Raw genomic sequence first — 27,631 nt, 5'->3', positions numbered from 1 at the left:
TCAGCATCCTGAAATTAGACCATTAAAGCTTAAATACCACCTGACAAACTAATCAGTTAGTGACTAAGAAAGTGGTGGCTGATGGCTCCAGGAGGTATTTTTTATAGAAAGAATTCTGCTACAGTGACACTAATACCCTTTCAAATAATTTACCCATGTAAGCTCCATCACTACAGTAACAGGCAAGGAGAAGATAACACACACAGTTACACTTTTCCTAGTAAGCAACTTTATCTAGTCTTCATTTAGAGGTACATAAAAGGAGGTGTATAATCATATGAAATAGAAGCCTAGATATACTTCCTATTAATAATCATGTTTTGAAAATTATAATTTCATTTGCACCTAAATAAATGCTATTTCATAAACCTGATATTTTAATTTCAAATGTGTAAATTATCATACCTTATAAAATAAAATGTTGATTTACACCAAATAGCCATAAAATTAAGTAAGAGGTGATCAGTCAGCGCCTTTTAAACCAATGTAACCAACAGAGCAATATCATTCATAATTTAATAATTTGTATAAACTAAATACTGAGGAAAATGAAACTTGGTAGTGACTCTGTAAAGGAGTTTTTAATTGACATTTGTTTCCTGTTGAGGTAACCAGATACGATCTCCTACCCACACACAACAGCAGTGTGGGAATCTATGCAGGAAGTGCTATGCATGCTGTGTGTTGCGTGTGTACACCAAAGACATTGAAGGACCAGATGTGAGCAATCAATGTCTATATCATTACTTCAAAGGTGAGTTTTAAAACCTCCATGAAATAATGGAAAGACTGATTTCACCTCAAATATATGCAGACTACATCAGTTTTGCTGCTTTAATTATGCCAGCATAGTTAAAGCAGCGTAGATCCTCAAGTGCAAATACATGTATATAGGTATAAAATAGTTTATTCTAGTTAAACCTATTCCAGTTTGGCAATGCCTAAGAACCTATACCACTATTAACCGTTTTATACTAGTATAACACTGTCTACTCTACCGTTTTTACCGGAATAATTATGTCAGTTAAAAAAAAAATCACATCCCTTAACATTGTGTCAAGTATCAGTTAGTCTGGATCTGACAAAGTGGGTATTCACCCACGAAAGCTCATGCTCCAATACGTCTGTTAGTCTATAAGGTGCCACAGACTCTTTGCTGCTTATTCCTTAACATTGTAATACTTTTAAGCACAGATAAGCCCAGTATAGTCAGGGCTTTCCTAAAAAATATGGATTTTGTTTTTTTTTCATGTTTGGAGCTTCTGCACTCTGAAGTATTTACATGAAAATATATTTTCAAATATATATCATGGACATTTTAAAGACTCTTATTTTCAATCTGTGCATGGAAACTAACTCTTCTAAAAGTTTAGAGTAATGAGAACATTAAGGTTCTTGTTTGCCTATTAGAAAACAGAAGAACTCCACAAAACTGACTGGAACCCTACAGAGGACAAGCAATGGCAGAAGTCATTGGAGGGAAGGGCATGATTAGCGATTGGAATGAACTCTCAATGAATGCTGAAGACAGGGGCGTAGATGGATCTGTGAACTGCTCGGAGGCTTGGCTTGCTAGTACTGCGTCAGGAAACTTCTGAAAAACCAGGTAGATGAGGACACTGATAATTCAATATAGAGAAATGGCTAGCTACTGAGTTACTGGAATCAAGCGGTCAAAATTATCTGACATGTCTAATTTCGAAGAAAATGGTAGAAAACAAGGGACTGAATGGACTGAATCATTAAAAATAGATAATCATGTTAAAGTATAAACACTGTCAAGAGTTGTTAAATTGCAAAATAGGAAGACTGCATGTTGATATTTGCATTTAATTTTCATAATTGTATAAAATTTGCAGAGTATAAGGAGGTTTTTGATCAAAACAAAGCCTGTATTTTACACAAGGAAACCTACAATGAAGCACTAATGGTACAAATGCAATAGGGACTTAACAGTTTACAGGCTGTCCGTGGATACTTGTCACAGTCTCATTGGAAATCAGACTTGTTTTAACTCATAAGAACCAAAGACAAATTTGGAAAAATAATTCTGATAAAACTATACACCTTTTCCATTACTTAGTCAACATAACTCCTAACTACAACTTTAGGCTGAGCCCAGAACAAGCAGCAGCAGCTGAGATTCAGAAGCTAAAAATGTAACATTGAATTCCCTCCTTGCACTTAAAACTGAAGATACTGTTCGCTACTCCAAAGAAGAAGGTGGCTCTGTTTCAGTTAGTGGCATCAAAATGGTGGAAAACTGTGGAAATAATGGAAGACATGACAGTTGAATTTAGAATTTTGTCAGTTTTCAAAAGAACTGCACTTTGTCCTGCCAGCTCAATATCAATCAAGCATCTTTTTAATACATTTGTACTGATCAGGTTTTGAACGTCTGCAATAGACTAGGTGCTGGAAAAGCAAATAAGATTACTAAGACTGTCAGCATTTTGGATAGGGGACTGACTTTTCATTGTATGTGTGTGCACCTTGTCTAGAATGCACAGGGGGACACCATCCTCAACTGGGATCTCTAGGTACTACTTCAATGCAAATATTAAATAATAAGTAGAAGAAAGTGTATCAGTATCTATATGCAGATACCCAAGAGAGTGGTAGTCCTAAGTAGTTAATAGTCCGAGGAACTGGATTATAGTGTTATGGTGTTTTACTTATAGAATCACAAGCTATACATTTTGGAAAACATATCTGCCTTTGCTTGAAGCATACATGTAAGAAGTTAATTGCAGAGTATGTGTTTTGCACTTCATTGCAGAAAAGCTCAATTTTCCACTGCCCTCCCCTTTGAAAAATAAAGCTTTGCTAAGAATGAATAAATATTTAATGTTCTTTTTCCACAATTAAATATGATCTACTTTTTTTAAAATGGCTTATCTCGTACACTAGATTCAAACACTTCCAGGCCCATAAATGGTATCACTTTGTCCAAATAGCCCCTCTATCTCTAGCCTCAGAAGTCATGATAAACGTAATACTAGGTACCATTTTAGTTTGAGTCTTGGGGAAATAGCATTTCTCTTTATCTAAATATTACAGCTCCATCTGCTTCTGTATGTTGTGGACAACAATAGGAATACTGGTAATATCTTGCACTTTTATAGCACCCTCTATCCCAGGACCTCACTGTGCTTTATTAATAATTAATTTAGTCTCATTACACTTTTCTGAGATAATTCCATTGCACAGATGTGAAAACTAATGCAGATAGAGATAAAGTGATATGCTCAACATCAGAAAGTCTTTGGCAGAGCTGAGAAGCAAACCCTGGTCTCTTAACTGACTGTAAGTCCCCTGAGACAAGAGCACACTTAACTTCCACATGAGATCATTTTCCACATGAGGAGGAGGAAATGTTATACTGTAATTTAGTGCATCAAGTTCACAGTAGCATGTTTGAAACTTTGGCAGATTTGACTGCTGGAAGATTATCTGCAAGTAAAACTAGCTGCCACTGGCAAGAGAATAGTAAAGATTTGATGATAAACCTCTTCCATCAGAATATGCTTTATGAATGGCAATCACCTCGTTCAGATCTGAATGCTAAACTCATCTCGATGCCCAAACTTTCCCATAATAAATGCCTTATACATAGTAACTAGTAGGGAAACAACAGAGCTACATGGCCTCTACTCACATGAACTCCTACAAAACTACAGTGAATCTGGACAGACAGGATGTTTTTACATAATACCTATTATACTCAGGAATTATACAAATCATAAGTTAAATATTGCTATTTCTATAACTGTGCAGACCAGTAGAGAAGGTATGATGTACTCAGAAATAGCTCACAACAGTATGACTGGAAATGTTAATGTTTGGCAGCACATTTCAGTTACCATGCTTTCTTACTGTGAGAGCCCTAGGGTGACCAAACAGTAAATGTGAAAAACTAGGATGGAGGTGGGGGGTAATAGGAGCCTATATAAGAAAAAGACCCAAAAATCAGAACTGTCCCTATAAAATCAGGACATCTGGTCACCCCACAGAGCCCTGGGATCTTTAACTTTTACTTGGTGAATCACCAGAGTTGTAGAGGTTTATTCTGTTCAAATATACATCAAGTATATGCTTCAGAGATTTTCCAGATAATTTCTGCTGTTATTGCTGGCTGGTCATCTAGAACAAACTATCTTTGAAAGCTAACTGCACCCAACTACAGCAGCTATATGCCTCCAATGTCCAAACTATAATGGAAGAAAGCACCAAATTATAATGGTAGAAAGATATTCACCAATAACTGTTCTTTGATTACACTGCCTCTATAATGTGGGATGTGTATCCCTAGTCCTGCAAGGTCAAAACGATCTAGAAGAGCAACTTGACTCAACCCTTTTGTTTAGATCTGAGGATGTCAAAAATCAGTGCGTATTTTCTGGGGTTAGTTGAGAAACATCAGATTCAATACTTCAGCCTGTGCTCACAACAGATTCTGAAACTGCAGTCCTCCAAAGAAGACGTTGCCACCACTGGCTTCTCAAAGGATGTGGAAGAAGCCAGCCTAAATTCAGTACAATCCGTGACTTCCACATCATCAGCCATCCTCCAATTCTGACAGGATTTTTGTCTAGCTTATCCTCATTCCTGATCAAAGAAGGTAACAGCTCTCAAGATGGAAGTGTGGTAAGATAACATGGGTAAAAGAACTCTAGCAGAAAGCGGTATGAAAGAAACCTATGTACGTAAATGTACGTAAATACGCCTATGTAGGAGAAGACCAGACCCCTTCAAAAGTGCATAAGGGTCTTCCAAAGCTGAGAGCAAAACCAAATAGCTTCAAAGCCTGTCCCTGATGATGCCAAGGCTAAGTTGGGTAGCCCTTGGAATGAAGGACTTCTTCAAAAATGAAAAAGGAAGACTATAAGGAAAACTCAAGTTATCAGGCTCAAAAGACCTATGACAAGTCATGGATGAATATGGCACAGACAGGAGCCAGGGGCCCACTCTAATTCAAAAACACAGGCTTATCAGGACACCCAATGATTGGGTCCTCAGATACAAGACTCCGTATGAAAGCTTCAGATCCAAAAAGCTCAACTGCCTCAGACCCATCCTTCCAACCATAGCACATCTGCTGTTCAGGTGGCTGGTCTGCAGCATGCCACCTAGAAAACTCACTTGAGCTTCCTCAGGACAGAAAAACAGCATGGAAACTCAAGATAGAGCAGGTCCTCCTGTCTGACTTTGAGGAACTGGAATAAAGGAGACTTCAGAACTAGGGATGTAAATAACATTTTAAAAAAGAAGTAAACATTTAAACTATTAACATTTTACTTGTTAAAAATTCAACGGTTAGATTCTGCTGCCGCCCTGGGCACCCAGGGTCCTGGATCAATGCCTGGAAACTCCACTAGCTGCTGGCCCCACCCTGCACCGCAGTTCCCGGCTGCCAGCGTGCCCGGGACCTTGGGGTGGCTTGGGACCCTGGACCACGGGCGCGTGGGGAGTCAGATGTTAACCATAATACCTTACTAAGAAGACTGATACTGATCAGTTAATTGCTTAACTGGTTAACATTTTACATCCCCATTCAGAACAAGCACTGCCATCTCCAAGAAGCAGAATGATCAAGCCACAGACCCAGAGGGACAGAAACAACAGGTACCTGGACCCAGAGGGACAGAAATAACAGGTACTGAATGATTCCCTCAGCTGAATCAGACTCCTTTGAATCTTATATGGAGTCAACAAGCACTGTTAACCTTAGAGAGACCAAGATCTGTAGAAATCAGATCCATCAAATTAGCTTTCAAAGCTTCCTGCAGAAGGAAGAGCTGTAAATACTCTCTCTCATATTCTGGTCCCAAGATGTAAAAACCACAGACAAAGCAGCACACCTCAGGAAATAGTCTAGTCTTCTCTGAGACAGAGTAAACAATATGAGTACCAACCTGTCAAATACTTCTGAGCCACAGCATGCTTGTTCAAAGCTTGGCGTGTTTGTTTTTGTTTTTTTTTTTGGTCAGGATAGGCTGGACTAAAACCAGGCCCATTCACTGAAGCAATATAATGACATTCACTGAGTGAAGGAACAGTGACCAGGACCAAACCACTCAGTTCCTAAACTAGTGCCAAGAGGATACTCTGCAACAAAGCAAACACTTAAAAAGCAATACTAATTGCATTAAACTAACCAGCAATCACCCTGCTGAACACAGATTCAGTAGGAAATTCGGAATAAATAATGAAATTGTAAAGCTGATGGTCACAACTCTTGCAGCGAGCTATGACAAAACATGAACAGATGGTAGCTGATGCTCCTGGTACCTCTTTTGTAACCGGGCTCTGAACACACAGATTCCTTGAGGGGGGAATACATGCAGCCCCAATAGACATTGCTCTTCTAAATAGCTCTGAGCACAAGACACTGGGCATCCACATTCAATAAAAGTGGTTTTCTATACAAGTAATTCTCCACAGAATCTCTAGTTCTCCTTTTTAGCACCATGAGGGAAGTATGTTATGAAAAATTGTTATAGAATCTGAAGTACACACTACATTTCAATGCATTGGAGAATTCTTATAAATTACAATCAGACGAGAAGACTGAGTCACATGCATGAAGTTTCACTGGCGAAGTAGAGAAGAGCAACATTTAAAAAAATTAACAAAAGAAAATTGGAAATATTTATGGTCCACTTTATCTTAAAAATAAACCTTATTTTATAGATTCATAGATTTTAATGGCAGAAGGGGCAACTATGATCATCTAATTCAATTTTCTGCACAATACAAGTCACAGAATTTCATAAAATAATTCCTGCCTGGAACTAAGTAACTAAGGTTGTGAATGGGCAAAGAAATCAGCCTATGTGGAATCAACAGGAATCTGCATAGGGTGGTGATATCTTTCCAAGAGTGCGATCATGAAAGTTATTTCATGAATATATCACCATCTACACAAATACATTTAATTTTTCCTGATAAGAATGTACAGTCTCATTTGAGCACAATACTTCAAATAGTGAGCTACAAATATTTAATAATGTTTCTATATTTTTAATAATGTATTGCACAAAATTTTCTTTAAGAGAACAAGACCGTCTCCAAATTAATTTTTCAGGACAGTAAAAAGTCACTACTTTTTGCATTTTTAATCACTTTAGTTAAACAACTCTCAGGCCTTCTATACTGCATAAGTAAACTGAATGCATGACTTGAGTGATGGCATCCAACTCTGGCAACCTGATACATTCAGGTGGGACCTCTGCAGAACCCCAATGTGGGGTTCTACACTGACACAAGGCAAGAGTGTAGGATCAGGGCTATAAACTGATAAATTACAGGTGGATTTTCAGAAATGTTCAGCTTTGGCATCATATTTCTCCCACTGAGGACACTGGAAAAAATCCAGTGTATTTTAAATGAGAGCCGAACTAGACCAATGTTGACTGCTTTTGAAAATCCCACTCTACAAGAATTACTGTATTTTCCCAATGAAACAAATGAAGAAAAAAGTCAAATCAAGACTGGCTAAAGAAAGTTAAATTTATATTCTTAAATTTTAAACCTAAAGCTAAAAGACAAATGGACACTCCTGAGTTTAACATTTGACAGCAAAGTAGCTCTGTGGATATTTATGCTCCTTTTCAAAATTGCTGCTCTTGAGCTTTCGATCCCTATCTGTAGTATAAAACCAGATCCACCTTGAAGAACATTAGAACCAAAGCACTAATGCACTTCAAAGCTGGGAGAAGAGAGAATCCAAAAGGATCCCAGGAGGAGAGGAAGACTTGAAGCTTATAACAGAAAACCTATCCCTTCATTTTGTATGGCTGAACACATACAATACACTTACATACCCTGCAGCTATAAACCTAACTGCTTGTGAACTGAATCTCTTTACCTGACGCTGTTGTAGCTACTCTTCCATCAGTTATTGCTTTGGAAGAATGATATGTAATCATCTGAGTATCTTCCTTTTCTTTACTGGGGTACTCATTACGGAAAGTGGACTCTGTGGATAATGGCGCTGTAACTTCCAAACTACGGCTTAAGTCAAGAGGGAGACATGGTCCACGCTTCTCAAGTGACATATGAGCAACAGCAGGTACTACACAAAAGAAAGAATGTAATATTAACAAAGATATATAAGCCCAACAAACAACAGTATGGGTCGCAGTGTTACAATAAACAAACAGCATGTAGCTAAAGGTACTCAATGTTAGTCAAAGATCTCATTAGGTGAAAACAATGTGAAAGGTCTTATTCTTTATGATTGTCTCTCTTGGGTTGTTCTTTATTAGATTAAATACATTACCCTCTGATATTGATGGCTGTTGATTTTGAGCACTGATGGAGAACACTTTTCCATCAGTGACTGGAGAGGGAGAAGGAACTTTTTGTATAGACTCATCAGGCAACGAGCAAGTGGCTAAACGCTGTGATCTTCTTCTCCTCTGGCTATATTTGTAGGATCTAGGGGGATTCACTGGTTGTGACGGACCTAAAAAGAGATCTTTCAATGTTCATGAAGTAGAGATATGTCATAATCTTACGGAAATATTTTAAGATCTAGAGAAGGGTCATGCTTTAAATAGTTCTCTTCTGCAGAACTGCTAATCACATTATGATGTGTAAAAATGAATAAAAACTATGAATATCTGATGAATGTTAATGTTTGAGGCAAGATTTTGGTTTTTTGCTTAATATATTATTATATGAATTTGAGGATCTAGCCTCCATGGAGACAGAGGAGGTCCTTATGCAAATAATCTATTTGCATTAAGGGGAGCCACCCCATAAATCAATGAGAGTGTAGACAGCTTATAGTTTAAGAAACAATAGGATTTTTAGTATAGCAAAATAATTGTCACAGTATTAAAAGAAAAAGAAAAAAAAAAGAAGCATGGACAGCCTTAACATAAAACTTTTAAAATAAATTCACAAAAGGTAATGGTTCATTTCAGTTCTAATCTCTCCACTTTCTGTTAAACTGATATTAACACCCTAGTAACAGCAAACAGAAACATTAACTATCAGTGCACTACGTAGCAAGAAGTCTAAACCTCAGCATAAAGAATCTCAAATGAAGAGAAATATTTGTAAATATTATAGGCCTGATTCATTAAAAAAATAAAACCTCACTTATGCATGTTTCACATATTGTACTTGGGGAAACGAGCTTTACCTGCATAAATTACAGCTCTGTAAATCATTAATTCTTTTTCCTCCTTGATTTACCTAGACTCCTTTGTCATACTGAAGATTTGCAATAGTAAAAAAAATTACATTTTTATTTTTAAAAAAGTCAAAAGAGGTGGGAGCTGTTACAAACCATAATAAAAAAAATAAGTAAGTATCTAGGCAATGAAGTTACAGATTTTTTTTTTAAATGGCAAGCAGATGTGTAGCTTCAGTCCAAAACACAAAACCTCCTCAAGCAAAACTACTTACCAACATCTTGGGGGTATTGCAACATGTCTGGATGACAGTGATTTGTGGGGGAAATTTATAAACATGATTTAAAATCAATGACATTTATTGAGAGAATACAGAAAACTGAACTGGCTCACCTCCCTCTCCCATTCAATTAAAATTTGCTACAAGATTAAGAGACATTTATCTCCTCAAGATGTCAACTGTAGATGTAAGGATGCAACATGTGATGAAGGAGTCCTCTTCAGGCCTTATTTTGTCACGGCTCTGGGAGTGAAGTAAAACTTAGGCTTTTGCTTTACAGAAACCCATGTTAGTTATAACTGTTGACCGCATGACTTTGCCTTTTTTGATCAACAAAGTGTCTTTAAGAGGTGAAGCTCAAAACAAATTGAAAAAGCTACACTACCCCTCTCCAGCAAAAATAAAATATATAGAGCGAGCTTGTAATTGCTCAAAAACGTAATAAAATCATTCAAGGATGTTATGCAGCAGGTAAGTTTCACCAACTCTTCCGTCCACAATAATATCTTGATATTTTGCAAACCAGTTCTATGCTTTAAAATGGCTGAACTACTAAGGTGTTTTCACCCTACACAAAGCAACTTCCTTTATTTTCCCATCAAAGAAGTTGACCCCATCTTCTCTCTCACATCAGATTTAGAGGAAATATCATGTAATGTAAAGGACTGCGGAGTCAACAGGTACATCAAAACAGTCGACTGAAGGCAGAGTTCTTCAACGATGGAGAGGAAAGATACGCAAGAAAATTGCACATATTTTTAATGAATCAGGCCCTTTAAGGAGAGATGTTAGTTTTCTCCTGTATCACTATTATCATGAGTGTGGAGATTCATACAATGGAACTTAAATCATTAAAAGCCATGACTTTCTACTACCATAAAAGTACCATTATTACCTGCACCATAATTCACGTTATGTGATTTTACTTTGTATAAGTTTGAGCTATCCCTAACGCACCCGCTTACGTTTGAATTTTTTTTATAAAAAAGCAGATTCATTGTAAAAAGCAACATTAATTTACAATCAATTATTTTTCTGTATATTTCTTATGACTGTAAGTAATTATGGTATTTTTTAAAATGTCTGTGCTCACTAGTTTTATTTATCACAGAAGAAGGAAGCTGAGAGACCAGCGTCAAATCCTCGACTTGTATTAACTCTGGGGAAAGTGGTGATTTAGGGGGCTTTATACACCCAGAAGAATCTCCAGATTCTTGTTTGCATTTCTTGCTGCGAGCCTTTCCTGAAGACAAAGTTGAGGATAACAGTGCAGGTTTCTGAGAGTTGGCAGAACTGCTAATATCAGCTTCATTTTTTTTCTGACTTTGAGGTTTAGGTGAAATCTCCTGAATAAATAATAAGAAATTGATACTTTTATTTCAGTTTCTTCATTGTGGTTCTTGTATACTACTTTGATTTTTTTTAGCATCTTTAATATTCAAAAACATTTATTCAAAAACATTTTTAAAGCAACATTTATCATTTCCAATACAAATGAAAAACAGACTCAAATGCATCAAAGTAAAAGTTGAACAATCTGTTTGTTTTTAAAGGGACACTGCCAATGACTTTCATGCTTAAAAGTTTCTCTTCATTTCTCACTGTTTGCAATACCCTCAAAAAAAGCTTAAAAATATTATTTTCTGTTACCGACTATCTAATCTCCATTTGGCAAATAGTGCATTTTGCTGTTTTTCTAATACAATAAAATCCTTTTCATGTCCATCTCCCTCTCATTACAAGCCATCATCATCAATGTTTTTGGTAAGAATAAAGAATGACTTAAAAAAGAACACTTGCTACTAACCAGAATGGGAAGTAGGTATGTTAGCTTTGTTGTGATCACATCACAAAACAGAAGTTTCTCAGTAAGAGTCATCAATTTAAAATAAATATTTAGAAGTTGGATGTCATTTTCCACAAATTTACTTCAATTTTGATGAAGAATCTGAAAAGGTTGACAGTGCCCCTTTAAGGAAAGTCTTGGAACAACAAACAATGATGAAATTTGAGCACAATTCCTTTCAGTGATGGGAGTCTGGATTTCACCACACTACTTGCTTGTGCTAATGTTTCATGAAATCATAACTTCTAGCACCATAGGATTAAATAGATTGCTAACTATAAAAAAAACAAGCAGATAAAGTGTAGGTTAAAAAAATCAAACAGTTTTCAAAAAGCAAAATATGTTGCATTTTCTAAAGCTGAAAATGTTCACCCTTTTTAATGCATGTACTGAAATATTTAAAAACAATTCATCTGATTTCACAGCAATTAGAATTTTACATTTTTTGGTAGAAGGAGGTTCTCCTACAAGCTGAATAATCTGTAACAGTGTTAGTACTTGCCCAATGATGGCAGCTTGTACATATCTGAACACGTGACCTCAAATTTGTTCCATCTATTGCCCAGTTGAATATGCATCATGGTATTATGTTAGCTAACAAAACCATAATTATGAAAGTGCAAACTTCTGTTTCTAGAATGTGTGTGCCACTTTCTCCAAAAAGATTTCACTCCACTTACGATTTGTGGGCATTTCCCAGTTTTCAGACCTCCGTACTTCAGAGGAATGCATTTTTGGTATTGAATAGAAGCTCTCTTTTCCACTGGAACATGGGAGCTGCAAGTTCCAGTGGAAATATTAAGAAAGCAGCACGCATGACGTACTTTTAAAGAGGGCACCCTTGCATGCTACATGAATGGCATGCTGGAAGTACCATGTAAAATTCCGGTGCAAAGTGCCCCATTCAGTTATCCCCCGTTTTATCCTTGAATCAGCTCATTATACACATGATTTAAGTGCAGTTTATTCATTTAAATAAAATATTCCATGAACTGTAGAGTATACCTATGCTGATTTCAAAAGTTATTACCAGAAATTAATTAGAGCCATAACTTGTAAATAAACAATTTTATTGTTCATCTTCACATATGTGAAAGACATTACTACAGCGTCCATTACTTTCAAATTACAAAGTTATTTAAACAAGATTTAAAAAATTAAATTAATATTTTGATAAGGTGCTTAACCTCTTAACAAGGACAAACTAACATTAAAAAAACCTTCATGAATTGAAGTTATTCATCTAAGCAGATCTTGCTCAAAAGGAAATATAATATTACATAACCCTAATACATTTAAATAAACTCATGTATCTACATGTAATAGTCTGAGGTTTTTGTGTTTAAGACAGTTGTAAACTAAAAAAGTTATAAATATAATTTCATCAGCACAGTATGGTTTTGGCTGTTGGCCTGAATAGTACTGTGTCCTCTATTACATTATTTAAGAAACACACTACAAGACATTTACCCAATCAGTATTACAGTGGTAGCAGACAGTACCTCTGTAATTAAGGGCTGTCAGCTTTGCCATTTTAGGGGTTTATAACTCGGCCATTTTAATTTACATTTGGGCTGTAATTTAGCAAAAAAAATTTGAGCTCAGACACTCCCACCCCAACTTCATCAGTTTATGTTTGATTGCTTTTTTGTTTTTCTTTTCAGTTAGAAGAAAGGGGCGAAGTAGTACATTTGTTGGGTTTTGGATGCTTTTTTTGTTTTTTTTTAAGAACACATAACTAAAACAAGTATTTTCAAAAAATGTTTTGCAGACCATTAGTCAGAGAATGGTGACAGTCCCTTCTGGATTTTTTGTTATTATTTCTAATCAACCAAGTAAAAATAGAAACAGCCGAGTTATTTTAGATTGAGAAGTTACTATTCAGAAGTTTCTTTTAATATGCACTGTAATCTATACTGTTGCATACAGTCTTAATAAATGACAAAATCCCATTCATTTCAATGGAACTCTGCACGGCAAGATTTACAGTGTAATGATTCTTCCAGAAATGTCATGCCATCAGACATCTCAGTTTTTTGCACACAGAAAGTATCATACAAAAAGTACTAAGAAATTATAGCATCTTTAATATGCAAAAATTTGAAAAGTGGAATATCACGTCAATATATCATAAACCATTATGAAAAATATCAGTCAATGCATTGACACCTTAGTAGCTCAGAATTAACCATTACAGTGGCAGCATTAAAAGTAGAACCATCACTTTCCATTGACAGCACTCTGTATTGGATCTGAGCGTCTCAAATCCAGTGTCAATGGAAAAACCAAAGCAATGCCACTATATATCAGGACTAAAGAACCAGTTGTAAGAAACACAGTATCAAAGTTTGGGGTAGGGATTGTTTTAAGAGCGTGGGGGAGCTTGTGAAGAAAGGAAGTGCTCTTTTTAGATGGTTTGTTTAAAACAAACCATTAAAACAAAGAAAATTCATACAAAAAAGCCATATTAAAACTACATTAAGGATCTTATTTAAGCCAATAAAAGCAAAATCATCAAGAGTTAAGGCTGCCACTTCATCCTTAGCTTGCTTTACTGTGCTTAGGTAGTCAGCCCTTTTAGCATGCAAGATCATGCACAATTCTGAGACTCAAGCAACACCTGAACACAATGGAATGAGCCAGAGATAGGGAGGCAACCTTCGATTCTTCAGATAAGTGGTTTTAAATCAGACCCCTAACATTAAAGTTTCTTTTTTGTACGTATTAAAATATACATCTTAGCAAAATGTATGGCTCACTGAATAGTTCATAAAACACGCACAGTCTACAACACCAATTCTTACAATAGAAAAGAAACTTCTTACAAAAGAAGTTTTACTAGATGCCCAAACCCCTGTTTCAAACCACAAATCAAATTTGTGTAAGGGTCTTTTTCTTAGCCAGTTATAGGCATGGTTCCAGCTATAAAACCTTGGGGGCGCTGTTTCCTAGCCTTTGATTCCTTGGAGACAGTAACTCATTTATGAAAATTAAAGTTAACACTGTCATTTGTGTCAATTTACTTGTATGCTTCTGGCTACGCAGAGATGTAAACGTAAGATCAAATATTTAGTTCCCTATTGCTGTTTCTGAAGGGGAAATTTTGTTACGGATACTATATCTCCATGGCACACTCCAGTGGGAACCTTGCAAAAGAATCAAACTCTACCATTTCATACCTGCTCCAGGACTGGAGCTGTTTCTTTGTTGCCTTCCTTTTTTTCAGCACCATCCACAACAACAGCTTTGGATGCCAACAAACCTTGAGAGAAAAGTTGCACAGAGATATTTAGAATGGGTTGGTTTATTTTATCGTTTGCTATCACCAGGTTTTATGAAAAACATAAATACGAAAACAACTTAAAACATTTTCATCTATAAAAAGATTCTCTCTGAAACCTCCTTGTATGGAGCCTTCATTTAAAAGAACAAAACTTATGAGACCCTGATTACAATTCACAGATCCTGTATTGTAAATAAGGATTAGCACCAGCCACTCCAATTCCACCACCAAGAGAGGGAAAAGGAGCTCTAAACTGTAACACTACGACTCTCAATCCCAAAGCAATTGTGCTTCAAAACCAGGTCTATAGTCAAAGTAAGTTTTCAAACTTTTGATTTTAGGAGGTTATTTCGAATTCCTTCCTTCACTCGTTCCTTCCACATTTGGTCTTTGTGTGCTTTCTTAATGGTTATAAATAGGGCACTACCAAATTCACGGCCATGAAAAACACGTCATGGACCTTGAAAGCTGATCTACTCCTGTGAAATCTGGTCTTGTGTGCCTTTACCCTACATTACACTTTTACAGATTTCATAGGGGGAACTAGCATTTCTCAAACTGGGAGTCCTAAGCTAAAATAGATTTGCAGGGGCGGTGCAGGGGTTACAAGGTTATTTTAGGGGAGTCATGGTCAGCTGTGGATTAGCCACTTGGTCAATGGGTCCCCAGCCAATTGGGGTGCTCCAGAAAAGTGGGGACCCCCTCGCCCCGCTGTACTCACGCAGCGCTCCTGCTGGGGAACAAGGTTGGAGCATGGGGGCTTGCCCCACTCTGCCCGACTGTGCTCCTACCTACCAGGGAGCAGGGGAATCCCCCACGCCCTGACCCCACTCCCCGGCAGGAGTGTAGGGGGCAGGGAGATAGGGGCGACTACAGTTGGAAGGGGTGTGGAGGGGCTCCCACTTGTTCTGACCCAGGGCCCAGAAAAGCATAATCCGCCACTGGTCATGGTATTGTCACCCTTACTTTGGCACTGCCTTCAGAACTGGGCAACCAGAGTGCCGTTTGTTAGCCAGGCACCCAGCTCTGAAGGAAGTGCCACCAGCAGCAGCACAGAAGTAAGGGTGGCAATGCCAAATCATGCACCGCTGCCTTCAGAGCTGGGCAGACAGAGTGGCGGTTGCTGACTGAGGGCTCAGCTCTGCAGGAAGCAGCGCAGAAGTAAAGGTGGCAATACCCTACCATACCATCCTTACTTTCTGTGCTGCTGCTGATGGCGGCTCTGCCTTCAGAGCTGGGCACCTGCCCAGCAGTCACCACTCTCCAGCTCTGAAGTCAGCACCGCCACCAGCAGCAGAGTAGAAGTAAGGGTAGCAGTACCGCAGCCCCCGCTACAATAACCTTGTGAACCCTCACACACACACACACACACACACACACACACACACACACACCTACCTCCTTTTGGGTCAGAATCCCTACAATTACACCACCATGAAATGTCAGATTTAAATAGCTGAAATCATGACATTTATTATTTTTTAAATCTTGTGACCGTGAAATTGACCAAAATGGCCTGTGAGTTTGGTAGGCCCTAGTTATAAGTTACAGTTGCAGAGTTCCTATCAAAGTTTGCCTGTTTTGTAGTCTCATCTCTTTAATAGGCCCATGCAAATCCTGTTTGGACTAAACAAAACACTGAAGCATCTAACACAAGGAAAAATCTTACAAAGGCGAGTGGATACAGTAGATTAGAGGTTCTCCAACTGTGGTCTGCAGACCACCACTGGTCCGTGAGCTCCATTCAGGTGGTCCACGGATAGTTCCCTCTAAGGTGCGGGCCTGGACAGCCGCACATGAGAAAATGAAGGGCCACCCACCAAATTAGTGGAGCCATGTTGGTGTGGCTCCACTAATTAGCTGCTTGAACCCTGGAGAATACACACATGTAAAGTTAGGTGGTGGCCTTGGGGGGAACAGGAGGTAGGTGGGAGGGGGCAGCGGGATGAGAAGAGGGGGTGGGGGAAGTCTGGGATGTGCAGATGACCAGAGAAAGAGGCGACTTTCCCCAGCTCCAGGGATGTGGCTGCTGGGGAGAGACCCCTTCTCCTTCCCAGGCTTGGGGGCTGCCACAGCAAGGGAGACCTCTTCCTTCCCAGTCCCAGCTCGGGGTCTGCTGTGGCCAGGGAGAGAGAGCACATCCATTGCATTAGAAAGGTAAGACTACGGATATTAAAATATGAGTTGTGTGCGCTTTCATTTGTAGAACAAAAAAAAATTATTAATTTTTTTTTATAAAGTGCTTTTATCCAGAGTGCTTTACAATAGTTAGCTAATGGTATAAACAACATTTGGAAAGATCATTAAGTGGTCTGCCAAGACCCTCAGCAATTTTCAAGTGGTCTGTGGGAAAAAAAAAGTTTGAGAACCACTGGACTAATCAGAATTTTCATACTCTATAATTTAAGTAACAGGGACTTCAGAGGACCCTGATATTAAGACCACTGGGAAACCAGTATTTTAAAATAATGCTAGTTCTTCATTCACAAATCCATATACAAGACTACTAATATACATTTGACAACCAGACAGTAGAAACAGCCAACAGTTTTAAACCCGATGTTCAGAATTTCTCCCCCTCGCCCCACTTTATGCACAAAGCTTGTTGTTGCCCAGGCAAAAAGTAGGTGTTTCAGAGCTGCTTTGCCCGGGAACTTTTGCTTTATTACTTAATATCTCTAATAAATAACGTTGCTGAGGAGACTCAGCCCACCTGAATGTGCCTAAAGGAAAACTAAAGCAGAGACAGCAAGATATCTTTGATGTCTGAAAGTCTTCTCCTGCAATCTGTGGCCCCAAGAAGAAGCTACCTCTTAACAGAGATTGTTCAGTTTGGCTAACAATCTACAAGATATAGCTACTGCATTCCATAGAAAATTAGATACCCTCACAATCAATTCAGAATACATTAAACTGGAGGCATATCACTTAGTGAACTATGGACGCTCCTGAAGTAACACATTTAGAACACTGGAATACCACAAATCCATCAGTAACACAGATAACTTTTCATTAAGAAGTTGTGAAAAGCGACAAAGTCCTGTGGCACCTTATAGACTAACAGACACATTGGAGCATAAGCTTTCGTGGGTGTCCAATATGTCCGTTAGTCTAGAGCCATGGGACTCTTTGCCGCTATTTACAGACCCAGACTACCATGGCTATCCCTCTGATACTTGACACCATTAAGGAGTTGTTATCACACTTCTGTGCCCACAAGGATCTTCTACAGGAAACTGTATTATATTCCTTACTATGTGTGTTACATCACTTTGATGGATTTTTTTTTTTAATTAAACAGAACATTGTCTCCAATCCAAGATGCACAAAGACATTACTTAAGAAAACCAAACTAATCAATCATTAATTTAAGGCAAAGCAGAACCCCACTAATTTGCAGAACTGAATGGAAGTCATCATGAGTTCATGCAATTCATAAGCTAACAAAGAAGACCTCAATTATGCAGCTTGCTCAAAAGAGGACCCCCTCTGAACTTATGTGGGTGACAATTAACATGCATAAGTGCACAGATCCTTTCGTATGGAAAAAGTTGCAGGCCTGGGACTTAAGTGACCCCAAATAACCATTACAAAATGTACTGTTTAATTTTACAAATTTAGTTTAAGTTTATAGGAGATAACTTGAAATAAAAAAAAAAGCAGCTGCATCATCTCCATTTTGTCCCTCTAGAGTAACTTTTCTACAAATGAAGTTCTGAACAGAGGAGTGAATCTGGATTTGTTCCAGAGGCACTTTCAAACCAGCAAACTCACCAATGCTGCTAAGAACTGGATATACGGACTCTGAAGTCTCTGTGTGTATCTGACCGCTTTACCGTTTAATAACTCTTCTTGTTCTTCCTTTTTTCCTTATAATAAATCTTTCGCTTTAGACACTAAGGAATTGGTTGGCAGCATGGTATTTTGGGTAAGATCCAGTAAGAATACTGACCTGGTAAAGGGCCTTTGGGGTCAGAAGAACATTTTGTATAGAGAACAGAGTTTTCTAAATAACTTCTGGACCTATGTTCTGACTGGGAGCCAGAGAACTGGAATGCAATAAAGGGGGCTGTGTAATTTTTTTTTTATTATTATTATTATTCCTTCTTCTTGATAGCCAGTGTGAGGAATCAGAAGCACTATTTGTGACTGGCTGGCGAGTTTAACTTCAGCAGCCTGCCCTGATCTTGGCATTTTCAATGAAGGCTGTCACAGGCACACCAGATCACAGTCCTCCTATGGAAATTTATTTTGTTACTGTACACTTGGTTACCCCTTTAATACCTCTGCATAGTATATAAGGTACAGATCCTTTTAGAAATTATGAAGTTTTTTCTAGTGCTTCAGTGCATGAATAAATGCTTATGCTTTTTAAACTTTCCTTTAAGACTCTTCCTAGTCTCCTCCCAGCAATGCAATTGCCATTACTTCAAAACAAACTGGGACAGAACTTTTGGTTGTCTTCAAAGCCAGTGGTATTGTTACTCCACTGATCTACTAGCAATGATTCAGTGTGCGTAATACACTCAGAATGCCATATCCACAGCCCATGTAAATAACATTCCTCAACCAATAAAGGGAATTATGCAGGAGATAAAAGGTGTTATAAACTAATGAACACACTTGTTCCAGGAAGAGGTCTATTCAGAATGATCAAATTATCATGACATTGAATCGAAGACATAGGTCAAATCAAAGATCTTACGTCAAAATCTTGGAGGGGGGTTGGCTTTATTACTCTTTGTGTAATGCTTTGAGATCGTCAAAAATGGCAACTGCAAAGTATTAGTATAATAAACAGACATACTGATCTACCATAGCACTCTATGTACAAGCATAAACATTTGGATATGTTAAAAAGTAATGACGTTCTCAATAAAAAGGAAATTTACCAGTGATCTTGTTAAGACGAGCTCTCTTTGCCTGAAATGAGCTGCCTAGATTACTTTTCCTCTTGTGCGATAATGTGCTCTCTGCCCGCACAAACGCCATCTTTGGAACGTCCACTACTGGGAATCCTACTTTTAAAAGAACAGACATGGAAGTGTTCATCTACAAATTCACATTTCATAAACATTTCTGATCAACTGTAAATATTTCAATGCAAAATATATTCTAAAATGAAGGAGTAGGCTTTTATGTGCCATAACTGGCAGATTGAAGATTTACAATTAACAGGATACAGAAAAATATTAGGAAATAGAAATTTGCACATAAATGTAAATGATTAACACTGCTCCAGACTTCAGTATTGAAGTCTACTAAGATATAAACACTATCTTCCTCTAGTCTAGAACCATTGGCAGTATCATTTTGCAATATGTACAAGAGAGATTCTGAGGCCAAGAGTAATTGGGCAGGCAGAAAAAACAGTACACCTCTACCCTGCTATAACGTGACCTGATATAACACAAATTCAGATATAATGTGGTAAAGCATTGCTCCGGGGGGAGGAGGGGGGCGGGGGAGAGGCTGCACAATCCAGCGGATCAAAGCAAGTTCGATATAATGCGGTTTCACCTATAACACGGTAAGATTTCTTGGCTCCTGAGGACAGCGTTATATCTGGGTAGAGGTGTATTTGCAGCCTTTAGAAAAATAAGAACTAGAATATAGTTTGTACCAAATGGTTCACTAGATGTAGGCTCCTCTTCCTTTTTCTGTACATCCTGCATGATTGTAGAGGTTGAGGTTTCTTCCTTCTTTGAAGGTACTTTAAACCATTTTCTCTCCTCTTTATCTTTATTGCTGTTTGCACTGGTTCGAGGTTTACTGCCTGCTTTGTTCTTGGCTGCTGCTGCAGCAGCAGCTTTGACCAAAGCTATCCAATCCTCCAAAAAGAAAACAAAGGTGGAGTAGTATTAGGAGCTGTTTGCGACACTATTTACAAATAGCGAGCAATCTCATCCAGAAATTGCCAAGTACATTTATGTTTAGTTTTATGACTATTGCCCATGATTCAGTAAAATGTACTTCCCAAATTGCCCATATACTGTAACTAGAATCTACCTCGTGGATTTAAAAAAAATAACAAAAACACTGCATATGGAAATCTCTCTCCATGATTAGCCTTTCAAGCACTATTGTGCCCTAATAACTAATCTGTATGCTATAAGAGTTACAGAAATACAGGCACTGTCATACTGGAACAGGCCATTAACTCCATTATCCTGTCTCTAGCTGTGGCCTACACTAATCGAGCGATTTCAAATGGAAAACCAATCCCTCTGTGCCCCATACATGTCTTGCAAACTGCACAATACAAGGGCAGGAGAATTCTTTATAACCTAAGCCGTTGATCAAGTAATGACCTGAAGCAATGGTAACTCTGGTACAACAATTTCTAGAGTACCTGCAAATACTATTCCTACTGTATTAAATTTTCAAGCTTTATCCAATAATCTCAAATGGCTCTATAAACAGCAATTAACTGTCACAATCCACCTGCAAGGTAGGAAGATCTTAATACCATTTTAGAGATGGGTAGGTAAACTGGCACACAAGGAATTCAAGTGACTTGCCCTTGGCCAGACAGTGAGCAGTAGCAGAACCTAGGTATCTTGACCCTGATCCCCTCTTCTAACAACTTGACAACTCTACTACAGTAAGCCATTTGTCTTAACATCTTGCAGCAGTGTTTTCCATAGAAAAATTTTGTTACATAAAAACAATTGTATTCACCAACTGATTATATTTTTAAACTTTTTGAATGAAAAGATTTATTTCAGACCATCTGACTGGTTGATCTCATTGTTTTATATGTAGGTATGCATGTTATGTTTAAATTGTACTGCGTGTGCATGTGCATGAAAGGTGTTATAATATCCCTAGAGCAAAGACCACATTTTCCTCTCTGTTCAGTGGAGACAGCACTCAGTAAGAAATAAAGTATTTCCTTTATTCATTCAAAATGTGCTGTATTTCATCTGGATTGTTTCCTTGCTACTGTATTATGGGATATATTAAAAAACAGTACCTGACTGGCTTTATATATGGAGATATACCTATCTCACAAAACTGGAAGGGACTCTGAAAGGTCAGAGTCCAGCCCCCTGCCTTCACTAGCAGGAACAAGTGCTCATTTTTGCCCCAGATCCCTAAGTGGCCCCCTTGAGGACTGAACTCACAACCCTGGGTTTAGCAGGCCAATGCTCAAACCACTGAGCTATCCCTCCCCCCTTTCACTTTTCCAATCATACTTCACTTCTTTCTAAACTAAACAATCCCAATCCCTTTAATTTTTTTATACATGGAAACCTTTCCATACAACACCTCTACCAGTTTTTCCAATTACCATTCAGTGGACCTTTTCTATTTTCTGTGCTCCCTTTAAGGTGTCATGGGGACATACCTTCAGACCAGTTAAAAATCTTTTTCTGCATTATTCTCTCTCTCTTCTTCATACAGCCCAACCTTTAATTCACATTTCTACCACTGCTTTGCACTGAATATGCATCTCCACTGTGTAATAAACTACACATTTTGTGACAGTGATAGTTTCAACACATCAATAGTAAGCAAGGTCCCTTTTTCAGGACGTTAGACACTGATGCAAGAAGATCAAGTAACTTTCCTGTGAAGTTGACTGTTTCTTCTCTATGACATTATTTGCTTCACATTCTCCCCTTATTCTGCAGTCCTCAGGATAAGTTAGTTATGTATGTGTCTGAATACCATTAACGTAGTATTCAGCTTCACTGATTTAGCTAATACCAACTACATATATTAAAAAGAAAGTCTCTGCCCCCAAAAGAGTTTGCAGTATGAATCTGAGCTAACCTACAAAATTAATTGCAGAAGTGTAGACACGTGGATCTTCAACAACGCATACCATACTCATTTGCACCCGATCACAAAATTGAAGAAATCCTTCACTTGGTGCAGCTTCATATAGTAGCATTACTATTTATATAGCACCAGAAATATGGATGGTACTTTATAGATGGGAAAGAAAAGCCAGTTCTAGTAACAAAGAGCTTACAATGCCAGAGGCACAACATAGGAAAACAATAGAAAAAAGGAGAAAGGAAGAGAATGTCATGAAGATACCTGTAGTTTTCATATGCTGGTAGACCCACTTCCGCAATTTATATTTAAATTTTTATTTACTTAGTGCAGTTTAGGTCAACAAGTTGATAGATGTGAGCAAGAGATGGTACGTACAGATTATTGGTACCGCATAGGTGGCACTGCCCCAGTGATGTCCATAAATGGGGGTCCTGCTGAGTCAGACAGTGGTATGGTGATTTTGGGGTTAAATCCCAGCAAAGTTTCTAAGCTCAGGCTTTCAAATTCCCCTATGAAAGTGTCGCCCTGAGAGAAAGGTGACTGGGGTGTGGTTTCTACCTATACTTATGCATAAGCTTTTTTTAAGCTCAGAGCCATACAAGGTTTTGGAGGTGCAGGTAAAGAGGAACCACATGGAGGCTGCATGACTAGAAGCCAAGACGGGAAGATCTGGAGACAAGAACTGTCCTATTTATATTGTTTTTGTTTAAAGACTGTTAAACACAATGAAGGAAACTGGCCAGAGACTTTGCTAGTCTATTTTGGCTGAGTACCCTATCACAGATAATTTCCTGTGTAAGAAACTAAAGAAGGATATATTCTTCTCTTGATAAGCACAGAAATTCCTGAAAGCATCTTCAAATGTAAGCTCAGAGTGTATTTACAAGCCTTTATAAAACTTGTATAAGAAAGAAAGAAAGAAAGAAAGAAGGTGGACTCTAATCTGAATGAGTTTCAAGTCTTTTTTGAATTGAGATTGTTACCAGGTTTCTAACCTAACAGCCAGCCACAATACTGAGATGTAGCTAGACTCTCAGTAACTTGTCATTCAAATAATTTTAATCACATCAGTAACAGCAGCTTTTTTGTCATGCACTATATATACAAATTCCAAGATTTAGTTATTACCAAATTAAAATGGAGCAATCCCCTTCCTCCCCAGTGCTCTGATTAGCCATGATAAATCACTTTGTTCTGATTACTCATTGCCTATGATCAAACCGCAGCCAACATGGAGGCCTCCACTTCTGAGCCACAATGTTCTCCTCAGATGACCTTTTTCCCCCTCAGTATTTCCTCCCTGCCATTTAAGGAAGGCTTAGTTACTTTCTTTCTCCTCCTACCCCCACTACAAACATTTGTTTAATTAACCTGTCCAGGACTATATGAGGCAACAGAGTAACAGAAAGCAGTCAGAAGATAAAGCAGCAGTTCCGGTTTTGGACAAACGGATGAAATTCTGAGAAAGCTAAAGCAAAAAGATTTGCACAGTAACTTATTAAAGAAATCACTGCGCTCTAACTGGTCAAAAATAGCCCTTGCTAGAGTTCAGAGACTGGCATACTGCATGACTATATAGCAAACCACACAGTCATTAAAAAATCAGATCAACTAAGCCAAACTTCAGGAAACTGCATAATAAAGAAATAAGTTAGCAGGAAGCATCCAGCATCCCTATACATTGATTGGCTAGGACAATTGCATCTTAAATACAATTAATTTTGTAATCTTATAACTGCAACAGTGGGAAGGCAAAAAGCAGTAGCAGTTCTAAAATCCATCCCTTCTGCCAACAGCTGGATTCATGTCTTGCCACCTCTCTCTTCAGCTATCACAACCACCACCTCTTCACTTCTCTATCTAAAACACGACAGTTAACTTCCTCTTCTGGCACTCCTACCACATTATCCTTCCCACCACACACATCCACACCCCTTTCTAGCTCACTGGCTGTTTCAGAATCAAGACTGGATTCCTTGCTCTCACGTTCAACAACCTACGCAGCTCTGCCCCACCTGCAGCTCAGCTCTTGTTTTCTCCTATCATCTCTTCTTTGTCTCTGTGCCAATTGTGCCTTTTTTCCTCAGCTTCCTCGTCCTATGTACCAAGTTCCCTCCCTCTCCTTCAAATCCCTCCTCAAAACTCACTTCTTTTGGTTCGATTTCCGTCACTAATCTCAGCTCCGGCGCTATCTGCTCCCTCTCGCGCGCCTAATTATATTGAAGATAAAACAAAAACACATGAAACAGAACAAATAAGTTATCTGAATTATTTGTAAGTGCTCCCCAAGGGCAGTTTTCATTCTCCCCCTTTTCCATTTCTTCTCTTCCCCACCTCAGTTGCATTTCTGTCTACATTTTAAAACGTAGATAATCCAAGCAGAAACCTGGTCTGTAGTCTCCATATAAATAAGAATACAAAAATATTTATATAGTTTGTTTTTGCCTTTCCACCCTCACAGCGGAAACTTTTGAATACACACAAATACTGTAGCGTTAAAAGAAATTTACTTAGAATGTTACAAGTTCTACAGTATCGCTCACTTTAAAGAGACAATGTGAACTTAAAATCACATTTCCATCTGAAAATATTACACCTATTTTTGTTACAAATAACTCCAAAGATTACTGGAATAGAAAAAAATCAAAAAATAGTCTCTTCTTCAAGGTGCTTAATTTGTACATTTGACAGTACTTTGGGTATAACCACTTTCACTGTTCTAGTGGTCACTTGCATCACTCATACACTGCTCTTAGTCACACACAAGAGACGACACAAACAAAGGGAGGAGAAAAAATCCTTATACAAAAATGTTAGTTATATTTTATACAGACTCACTATTTTAAAGGTGCTAGAAAAATGAATTTGTAGTCAACTTTTAGTGAATTAAAAATATCAAAACATTGCCCCTGTAATTCTCAGGTCAGCTTGCACACTAATGGACAAATTATTTTTGCGCATATTCAACATTTTCAGAAAAAAATGTTGCATGTTAATACCTTACTATTATTTTAAAAGTTATACAATTTTAAACCTCTATAACTATATACAAGTATTTTTGGGAGAGAAAGGGGCAGGAGGGGAAGAAATCACAATAGGAAAAAAGTTCTGGGTCTGAATTTAACAAATAGTATCACAGGTTCATCTGATGCATGACTTTCATATCAATCAAATTATGTTGAGGGGTATTCTTTGAGAAATCATATAAAAACCTATGCCTGTCCAATAATTCCTGATAAGTGTCTTCTTTTAGAACAAAAGAACAATTTTAGTTTGAAACAAAACTTAGTCTTAGATAACTTTTACCTTCAAATCAATCTTAGGCTGTATTTTAATTTTTACAACACAAATACTTTTGAAATAAAGATGGATATTTTTTGCCATAGCATAATAGATTTACCTAGTCTCCTGTCCAGCAGTTATATTACTACTTAAAAATGAAACCCAGAGCCTGCTTTGAGATCAAGAGATTTGTACTCCTGCCTCTGATTTGGGGGACTTAGAAATGTCAAGGTTAATCTCATCTTTCATTTTAAATGTGAACATTTCCTAGCCCGTGTAGACATGAAAATTAATCGCCAAAAATGCAAGTTTGTCCCAGTGATTATTCCTCAAGATCTCCACTATAGCCACTCAGGTTTGGCCTCAGATACATGAAATCCAACACCACAAGTGTCTCAATATTTGAAGATAAGCAGAATAATTTATTGCGTTTGTAAGAATGCCATTTGGACTGCTATTTATGGCACTAGCATGCTTACAGACTTCCTCCCGTCACTGGCTGGTTGTTTCAGCTGAGCTTTTGTTTCTCAGCTGAGAAGCCAAAGTGGCCTTTAGCTGCAGAGCAGTATCTCAATAGTGTAACAGACAACATGATTTAGTGAAACAAGCAAAGGACACTTCTGAACTCTAATCCAAGCTCACTGTTCTTCTTTATTCAAGGCACAACCTCCCTGCCTAAGTTTCCCTATTTGTAAAATTGAATGAAATAATGTTTAACTTCTTACCTCATCGGGTTATACACAATTCAACGTTTGTACAGAAACTCAACAGAATATACATTACCATCAGCCTCTTGCTGGATGGTTATGTGAGTATTTAATTAAAAAAAAAAAAAAAGGTGAGGGGGGCGATTGAAGTCTGAAGATGCCCCAAATAATCCATTTCCTGTCCTCCTCCAAAGTCCTAACTTCTTTGCATGATTGTCATATCATGATTTAAAGCTATCAGTTACACAGAAGCATGCACAAATTATTGTTTAAAAGGCCCTCCCATTTCTCCATTTGCAAATAGTCATATAAAAACCAAACCCAGTAATTTATTCATTTTATGTCATTTTCCAGAGCAGATTAGACATTTGAATTCTGCTCTTCCAAGTAAAAGAACAATTTCTTGAAAAACTGGGGACTATAACTATTTGCGTTTTATCAATTGGCTTGCTTCTTTTAGCAAGTTTCAGACAATCATTTCATTTTTTAAAAATAGCTAAAATTTCTCATTACCAGCACAATTACTCTAAAAAGATTATTGCTCAAAGCAGGCTTCATACAAATTTGGAGACTGGATAAAACTTGGATAAAAATCTTAAGTATTTTAGTTAAAATCCTGCTATTGATCTTAGCTTGTATCTGTGTATGTCATCCCCTTCCTGTAGGGTGCTACTCTCTTCTATGACGGCACTGAGACTGTTACATATAAAAGGTTTGGCATAGGGAGACAAAAAAAAATGAACCAACTGTGAATTAATAAAAGAAGGTGGTAGAAATCTGACATTGTAACAAATCCACCATAGCGGCGCACTGATAGGCTAAGGCCTCTTCTAAAGGGCCATAAAGACCAAGGAGGAGAGAACCTGTTAGCCCCTATGTGGTCCTGGGTTGGGACCACTGGAAAGAGAACAGTCAGGGAACAGATGAGCCAGTGAGGAGAGCATACTGTACTCAGAGGTTTCATAACTGAGGTGACATCACTAGCACATGCTAGGGTACCCCCTGCAGTTAAGAACTGGTGAACCAACATATTGAGGGACCTAAAGACAAGGCAGCAGCAAGTTTAAAATCATTTGTGTTACGTGGCCCTTCCTGCATGGGGGTAGTCAGCAGACAATTTGTTCACAAGTCACTGTTAATACCACATGCCCTGCTTAGCAGTCAACACAAACAAGCAAGAAAAGATGCCTAATATCCTCACCTGCCCTTTGGCATCCTCAGGCATAGATTTGATATGCATCCTTTTTAGGCATCGAATAACTCCATCATAGAACTGTACTGTGAAGGTTCCTAAAACAG

The 27,631-nt window shown here is 38.0% G+C and overlaps 1 protein-coding gene across 11 annotated transcripts in view; it reads right to left on the bottom strand.

Annotated features, from left to right (window-relative positions):
* PHF20L1 (PHD finger protein 20 like 1) overlaps positions 1 to 27,631 on the bottom strand; it is an 82,275-nt gene that overhangs the window by 30,863 nt on the left and 23,781 nt on the right. For 4 of the 11 annotated variants that reach the window (XM_050940686.1, XM_050940685.1, XM_050940687.1 and 1 more), the window contains exons 5-12: positions 27,534 to 27,622; positions 24,491 to 24,553; positions 20,179 to 20,386; positions 19,448 to 19,576; positions 14,452 to 14,534; positions 10,520 to 10,772; positions 8,285 to 8,470; positions 7,871 to 8,077 (exon numbers count right to left, since the gene is read on the bottom strand). In XM_050940686.1, coding sequence (XP_050796643.1) covers positions 7,871 to 8,077; positions 8,285 to 8,470; positions 10,520 to 10,772; positions 14,452 to 14,534; positions 19,448 to 19,576; positions 20,179 to 20,386; positions 24,491 to 24,553; positions 27,534 to 27,622 — 1,218 coding nt within the window. The remainder of the gene's footprint in view (positions 1 to 7,870; positions 8,078 to 8,284; positions 8,471 to 10,519; positions 10,773 to 14,451; positions 14,535 to 19,447; positions 19,577 to 20,178; positions 20,387 to 24,490; positions 24,554 to 27,533; positions 27,623 to 27,631) is intronic. The other 7 variants (XM_050940689.1, XM_050940690.1, XM_050940693.1 and 4 more) reach the window with 5 other exon arrangements.

Source organism: Gopherus flavomarginatus, chromosome 2 (assembly GCF_025201925.1).
Source record: "Gopherus flavomarginatus isolate rGopFla2 chromosome 2, rGopFla2.mat.asm, whole genome shotgun sequence".
Taxonomy (NCBI): domain Eukaryota; kingdom Metazoa; phylum Chordata; order Testudines; family Testudinidae; genus Gopherus; species Gopherus flavomarginatus.
Note: the sequence above shows the minus strand (reverse complement) of the source record. Positions and strands in the feature narration are given on the sequence as shown.